Source organism: Eschrichtius robustus, chromosome 7, assembly GCF_028021215.1.
Source record: "Eschrichtius robustus isolate mEscRob2 chromosome 7, mEscRob2.pri, whole genome shotgun sequence".
NCBI classification, from domain to species: domain Eukaryota; kingdom Metazoa; phylum Chordata; class Mammalia; order Artiodactyla; family Eschrichtiidae; genus Eschrichtius; species Eschrichtius robustus.
This window is the reverse complement of record NC_090830.1, coordinates 79,892,862-79,900,442: the sequence shown is the minus strand read 5'-3', so window position 1 is coordinate 79,900,442 and position 7,581 is coordinate 79,892,862. Positions and strand designations below refer to the sequence as shown.

At 61.4% G+C, this 7,581-nt stretch overlaps 1 protein-coding gene across 1 annotated transcript; it reads left to right on the top strand.

Annotated features, from left to right (window-relative positions):
- The first annotated feature begins 1,409 nt into the window (after window positions 1-1,409).
- ZNF503 (zinc finger protein 503) lies at window positions 1,410-5,491 on the top strand. Its single transcript, XM_068547950.1, has 2 exons — window positions 1,410-2,219; window positions 2,941-5,491. Exons 1-2 carry the CDS (start codon window positions 1,908-1,910, stop codon window positions 4,561-4,563), a joined length of 1,935 nt encoding a protein of 644 aa, XP_068404051.1. The 5' UTR covers window positions 1,410-1,907; the 3' UTR covers window positions 4,564-5,491.
- The last annotated feature ends 2,090 nt before the right edge of the window (window positions 5,492-7,581 follow it).

The window sequence follows — 7,581 nt, the reverse complement described above, 5'->3', positions numbered from 1 at the left end:
TGGTCAGGCCTCTTCTTCGCAGTCTCTCAGCCCTAGCCACGATGTGTGTGTGTGGGGGGGGGGTTGTCAAAGAATTGAGGTGGGGGTACCCCACCATTGACCTCCAGGGCTCAAGGTTACGTTGGTGGTGTGGCTCTTAGAAAGAAGTCTCCGAGTTTGGAGTCGGGTCACTACGGAGGGCGGGGTCCGTGGCAGGCTGGCAGCTTGACGACTGCACACTACACGCCCTGAAGGGACTACCCTGGCGGGGGGGGCGGGGCGGGGAGAGGGGACGATTCTCCCGTGTTAGACGTCGCCACCGCCCGTTTCGGATACCCTGTGCCACCCGGAACTCCGCGGCCCCAAAAGACCGGAATTCCCCAGAGGTGGAAGGTTGTATCTCTCTCTCCGATATTGAGAGGAGCGAGGCGCACACCGCAGGCCAGCGCACCCCTCTCAGCGCCCTGGGCGCACCTGCGCACTTTACTCTCACTATTCATTTTCCTGACACTGAGCGCCTCTTTCTCCTCTTTCATTCTTTTTCTTAGAGCCCCCGCCTCTCATCCCAGGAGGCTGCTTCTCTTTCCCCCTCCTCCAGTTCCCCCTCAGTCTCTTCCTTCCTCTCCGTCTCTCTCTCCCTCTCTCTTTTTGCCTTCAAGTCGCACCCGCCTTGTAATCAGCAACAAAAGCTGACATAAATCACCGTCGGATTGACAAGAGCTGACAAATAACTGATTGATTGCGGTCGAGGAACACTGACAATTGATGGAGGGGTGGAGATGCCCAAAGAACGGGGCGGGGGGGGGGTGGGTAGAAGAGAGGGTAGCAGGGGAGAGTAAGAATGGGTGGGGGCTGAGTGTGAAACAGAGGAAACATGTGACCCCCGCTCCTGCCCCAATCTGCGCATCCCCGGGCGTCACGTGGCCGGGAAGGGCGGGGAGCCGAGCACACCAAGCGGAGACAGGCCTCCACCGCCTCCGCTGCCCACCCAGCTTCTGGTTTCTCCGCCGCCGAATCCCGGGAAATCAAAGCGGGCGGGCGGACTTCCTCCAACACCCGCTCCCCACCTTTCCTTACCCAGGCGGCCGCACCGCAAGAGATTTCAATTACCACTGAGGAGGAGGAGAGAATATTTGGTGTGCGGGCCCCCTGTGCGGCCCTGGGGTTGACAGTCCGGCTGTTGTCCAGACTCCCGCCAGTGCTCCTTCTGAACACCCCCAAACTGTTCCTCACACACACCCTCCTGCAAAAGAAGGTTTCAGTTCATTCTCCAGCTGGGGAAAGGACGGACGACGAGGAAGAAAAAAGAGGGAGGCGGCAGACAGCAAACGTAGAATAAATGTCCAGCTCGTCCTCCTAGCGAAATCAGGGGAGGGGACACGCAGGGGGAGCGGCGAAGAGGGAGCTGCCCATTAAAACCAGCGCTGAGAGTCCTGGCGGCGGCGGCGGCGGCGGCGCGGGACGCGTCACATCCCCTTGACCCTCCAATCACCTCGGGCTCCCATTTGATTGGAAGGCGGCAAAGGCTTTAATCTCCCCCTCGGTGCAGCTGCTTTTGAAGTGAGTTTCCTCGCCAGAGCCCAGGCTGGACAGGCAGCGGCTCACATCGCGGAGAGCAGCGCAGGCGCTATCGCCGGGCCGCGAGTGCGCAACGCAGGGGCACAGCCCGAGGCGGACACCGCGAGCCACCTGGCACTCCCGCAGTCGGGCCGGCTCCTCCCGCTCGGCCACGGCTCCGCTGCGGGCCACCCAGGATTATTCGCTTCTGGCTCCAGGCGCCGAGAAGGCGCTCTGGGCGCCCGTGATCGCCGCGCCAGCTCCTCCTCCTCCTGCTGCTGCTCCTGCTTCCCGGGCGAGCGCGCAGCCCCGAGCCCGCCCCGCGCCTCCAGGAGCCCTCCCCCCGCTGCTCCCATGCGCGCGGGTGGGTCATGAGCACAGCGCCCTCGCTTTCTGCCTTAAGAAGCAGTAAGCACAGCGGCGGCGGCAGCGGCAGCGGCAGTGCGGACCCTGCCTGGACCAGCGCGCTCTCTGGAAATAGCTCCGGCCCCGGCCCCGGCCCAGGCTCGTCCCCGGCCGGCAGCACCAAGCCTTTTGTGCACGCCGTGCCCCCCTCTGACCCTCTCCGCCAGGCTAACCGCTTGCCCATCAAGGTGCTGAAGATGCTGACGGCACGGACTGGCCACATTTTGCACCCCGAGTACCTGCAGCCCCTGCCTTCCACTCCTGTCAGCCCCATAGAGGTAAGGACCCTATCCCTGGATCGCGCTGGGACCACCACCCTGGCTGCCACTTCACAGGATTTCTTTCTCTCGGGATCGGGGAGGGGGGGATGGAAGGGGGGTCGGATTCCGCTCCGGGATGAGGGGAGAGGATAGTGCCCCCGCACCTTAAAACTAGGGCGGAAAGAGGGGAGGAGGTAGAATGAGGTATGAATGCTAAAAGGCAAGGCAGCCGAAACTTGTTTCTCCCTTTGGTATTAAAGCCCCTACCCCGACCGAGGTCCGCTCACGCTCAGCCTGGAAGATAGGAGCCCGGGAGCCCAAAATACGGTTCCAAAGTCCCAGTCCTCCGGTTCTCCAGAACCTGGTGTTTGTACACAGCCTCTAAGGCGCCAACCACCCGAGCCCTTACTCGAATTAGGGGTGTGTGTGGGTGCGTGGGGTTACAGTTCTGGGTCAAAGAGTCAGAAACCAAAACATTTTGCAATTTTTTTTAATACAGTTATCGCTTAGAGAGGACAGGAAAGATCCTGATGGCGGGGCGGGTGGGGGGGAGTGCTGTGGCCTTTCTCAAGAGCGAGAATGTGTGTGTGTAGAAGGGGTGTCGCCTAGAATTAAGCCTTGGGGCTGGGAGGATCTTTGCGGGTCTTGGCGGAGGTGCGTTTGAAACGTAGAAGCCAGGATTCTAAAGGGTTTCCCCTTCTTTCTTTGTGCTCCCCCCCCCCACGTCTGACCCCCGCAGCTTGATGCCAAGAAGAGCCCGCTGGCGCTGTTGGCCCAAACATGCTCGCAGATCGGGAAGCCCGACCCCTCGCCCTCGTCCAAACTCTCCTCGGTCGCCTCCAACGGGGGAGGCGCGGGCGGTGCCGGCGGCGGCGCCGGGGGCGACAAGGACGCAAAGTCGGGCCCCCTCAAGCTGAGCGACATCGGCGTGGAGGACAAGTCGAGTTTCAAGCCGTACTCCAAACCCGGCTCGGATAAGAAGGAGCCGGGAGGCGGGGGCGGCGGAGGCGGGGGCGGCGGGGGCGGCGGCGGGGGGGTTTCGGCGGAGAAATCAGGATTCCGGGTACCGAGCGCCACCTGCCAGCCATTCACGCCCAGGACAGGCAGCCCAAGCTCCAGCGCCTCGGCCTGCTCGCCAGGAGGCATGCTGCCTTCGGCCGGGGGCGGCCCGGAGGGCAAGGACGACAAGAAGGACCCCGAGGCGGGCGGTGGCGGCAGCAAGGGCTCCGGGGGCGCCTCGGCCGAAGGGGGACCCACGGGGTTGGCGCACGGCCGGATTAGCTGTGGCGGCGGGATTAATGTGGACGTGAACCAGCACCCAGATGGGGGCCCCGGGGGCAAGGCTCTAGGCTCGGACTGCGGCGGCTCATCGGGCTCCGGCTCCGGCCCCAGCGCGCCCACTTCCTCCTCGGTGTTGGGCTCTGGGCTGGTGGCACCCGTGTCGCCCTACAAGCCGGGCCAGACAGTGTTCCCTCTGCCTCCCGCGGGCATGACCTACCCAGGCAGCCTGGCTGGGGCCTACGCCGGCTACCCGCCCCAGTTCCTGCCACACGGGGTGGCGCTCGACCCTACCAAGCCGGGCAGCCTGGTGGGGGCGCAGCTGGCGGCGGCCGCGGCGGGCTCTCTGGGCTGCAGTAAGCCCGCCGGCTCGAGCCCCTTGGCCGGAGCGTCGCCGCCGTCCGTGATGACAGCCAGTTTGTGCCGGGACCCGTACTGCCTCAGCTACCACTGCGCCAGCCACCTGGCTGGGGCGGCGGCAGCCAGCGCGTCGTGCGCTCACGATCCAGCCGCGGCGGCTGCGGCTCTCAAGTCCGGATACCCGCTGGTGTACCCCACGCACCCTCTGCACGGCGTGCACTCATCGCTAACCGCTGCCGCGGCTGCCGGCGCCACACCGCCCTCTCTGGCCGGCCACCCCCTCTACCCCTACGGCTTCATGCTCCCTAACGACCCACTCCCCCACATCTGCAACTGGGTGTCGGCCAACGGGCCTTGCGACAAGCGCTTCGCTACGTCCGAAGAGCTGCTCAGCCACTTGCGGACCCATACGGCCTTCCCCGGGACAGACAAACTGCTGTCGGGCTACCCCAGCTCTTCGTCTCTGGCCAGCGCTGCAGCGGCCGCAATGGCTTGCCACATGCACATCCCCACGTCGGGCGCCCCAGGCAGCCCCGGGACGCTGGCGCTGCGCAGCCCTCACCACGCGCTGGGACTCAGCAGCCGCTACCACCCCTACTCCAAGAGCCCGCTCCCCACGCCCGGCGCTCCCGTGCCCGTGCCCGCCGCCACCGGACCCTACTACTCCCCCTACGCCCTCTACGGACAGAGACTGACCACGGCCTCCGCGCTGGGGTACCAGTGAGGGCGGTCGGGAGGGCTGTCGAGGGAAAGAAAAGAACTGGGGGGTGGGGAAGAGCCGAGGGAGGGGCGGGAACAGGGCAGAGGCTACTGTCACCCGCGCGTGGGGATGACCCGGGCCAGAAAAGGAAAATACATATATACCGTATCTATCTACCCGAAACAGCGACCGAGACCCGGTGGGAAACTCACTCCCCTTTTCCCCACCTCTCATCTCCCCACCCAAACTTTATAAAAGTTGAAAAAATATCATTTGACTTTTTATAGAAAAAGAAGGAAAAAAGAATTGAGAAAGTGTTCATCTGAGGACTGCATCGGTGGACACTGGTATTTATTTATGTTAGCTCCAAGCGGACCCGTGGTTCAAAAGTGCATTACTTAGTTTGAGCTCCGTAGGTAAAAAGGAAGAGGGGGAAAAAATTAAAACTTGAGGGTAAAGATGTGGAAAACAAACCCTCCCGTCCCTTGTAGATTATAAATAAATACAAAACCGCCACAGAACTAGAGGTCTTCTCTTTAATGTTACTTTAAAATTGCTATGATTGTATTGTACGTTCTTATTTAATGTCTGATTGAAACAAATTTACCTGCATGTTTGTTACAAAAAAATGAAAAAACAAAACAAAACAAGTCACAATTTGTCAGCTCTGATTTCAAATTGCAATTATTTTTAAGGTGTATACCATCGAAAGAGAATGGATATTTTTTTGTATGTAGTCTGGAAGAAAACAAAAAAAAAAAAAAAAAGGAAAAACAATTCTATTCCAAAACCTCATTTGCCTTATTTTGTTCTTTAAAAGGAACACTTAACTATTTTTAATTTTTAAGTCCACCCGCTGAGAAGGGGACAAGTAAGGTTTACGTCATGTACTAAAATAATAGACAATGTATCGCTTTAAAGATTAAAATTCCGTATATTTGATGTATTAAAAGGTTTTACTTCTTCTTATTATCTTTTTTTATTTTTGGTTAAAGAGAAAGAGGAGCATAGCAGTTTCGGCCTCAGTGGGTTCCCAGGGCCTCATGGCTACTCATTCTTCCCAGGACCGTGGCCGCATTTCCGATTGTTTGGTTGTGATTTTCAGGAAGAGGCAAAGGCTTCAGACGGGCTGGCCAGTCGTGGGGGTTGGCCTTGGGGAAAATATTTTTAAAGGGGATTTCACAATTTGGAAAGATAGTGTCCTTAGCTATCGCTAATTTCGTTTTTAACATTTCTCCCAGCAGCTGGTTTGTTAAAAGTGAAAGAAAAGAAAAGGATTTTTAAATTTTTCCCTACTGAGATTTTCGGGAGTTTGGGTTTCGTTTTGTGCACAGAGCGGCGCAGGTCGGGACTCGCCCGCTCGGCCTCGGCCCGGAGGAGGTGCCGCTACCCGCTGTCCCTCTCGGCTTTCCAAGCATCCCCCGTTCCGGGCGGGCAGCCGGGATCGATTGGGGGTCGGAGGGCTCTTGGGGACCTGTTTCCCAGGCCTGGGGAGGAGAGCGCACCGGAGCCCTCTTGTCCCTAGGGAGAAAGTGAGTTCGCTTTCCTTGTCTTCTTCTGGCTGCGGAGGGCCAAAGGCGGCCACCAGCCGACCCCCTCCAGCCGCCACCCTCCCCCCGGGGCTGCTTCCTCTCTCCGGAGTCGGGACCCGTGTCAGGCCGGCGCCGCGGCTGCTTTTCCACATCCCGATTTCTCTGCAGTCTGCGCTTTATCCCAGTCTGCGCCGCAGGAGAGCGCGCCCGGGCCCGGGACCCGGAAGCCCCTTCCAGTTCGGCCCCGCGAGGGTCCTGGCGCCCACTGTTGGCTTCGCTGGGGCGACCAGGTGGACGCCGAGGGCCGTTCTGGGTTGCGAGCTCAGCTCCGCAAACGCGCGGCGGGACTCTCCGTCCGGGCGCGGATCCCCGCGGGGCGCGCCGCTCCCTTCTCCCCAGCTTGAGCGGCAGGACGGAGCTGCCTGAAGCGCCCATGGAACCAGGCAGAGAAGATGTCTAATCTTTTTGGGAGGGGGGGCGGGGGTCCAAGGCCCACCCCCACCCCCCACCCGCGATCACGCACCCCCACCCGCGATCACACACACACTCATACTGCAGGCCCGGGCGCAAGTCCTGGTCTCTGGCTGTTTGGGCGCTCGCCCCGCCGGGTCCGCGGGAGTTCTGGGTCCAGAGCTCGCCTTTCCTGGGATCCTGGGACCCTGGAGTCGCGGCGCTGAGCGCGCGCCCCGAACTCTCCTCTCCCCAGGGTCAGGCCGTTCTGGGTTCTCCGAGCCACCGGTCTCCCTCGGCGTCAAGCTCCCCCTGCTGCCTCGGGAAGCTCACCGCCGCGCAGAAGCCGCCCTCGGCCTCAGACTTCGGTCAGTCAACCGCGCGGCCCCCGCCGCCATTTGCTCGAGGGTTGGTGACTCTTGAGATTTTTACACCCTCCTCCCAGCGTCAGCCTCACGCCTGCGGGGCCTTTTCCCGGGTTGAACGCAAAGCAGGCCCGGCGACCTCCGGGACGCCGCGGGGAGCTCCCAGGCCTCCTCCTGGAGAGGACTTGGTAGAGGAAGACTGGCTTCGCGTCGCTTACCCGGAGGGGGCAGCCTCCCGCGCCTCCGAGCCGCCTGCCCGCACTGCACCCGGGACGACGCCGTCTTGCTCCCACTCTGGTCCGGCTAAGAGAGGCTGGGCTGGGCCTAGCTGGGTCTAGCTTATTGAGAACCTCGGCCGATGGAGCGACTTGTCACCCGCAGGCTCTCGGACAGACACCCCCCCGCAATGGGATGGGAGGACATTCGAGGAGGTGGTGCGGCCCGAGTCCCGAGGACTCCAGTGCCCACGGCTTGTGACGTGAAAGCCAGGCCCTTGCTCACCCCTCACCAGCACCAGCCCCGCACCCCTGGCCACTCCGACCCACACGCTTCGCTATCCTTTGCCTCGAGTCTTTGGGAAGGGCCACCACACCTTGCCCGCCGGGACCCGCTTGGGAGGGAAGGACCTAGAAATTCCCCAGCCCTGGAATTTCAGGTCTGGGACCGGCACGGAGACGAACTGGGCACGCTCGTGC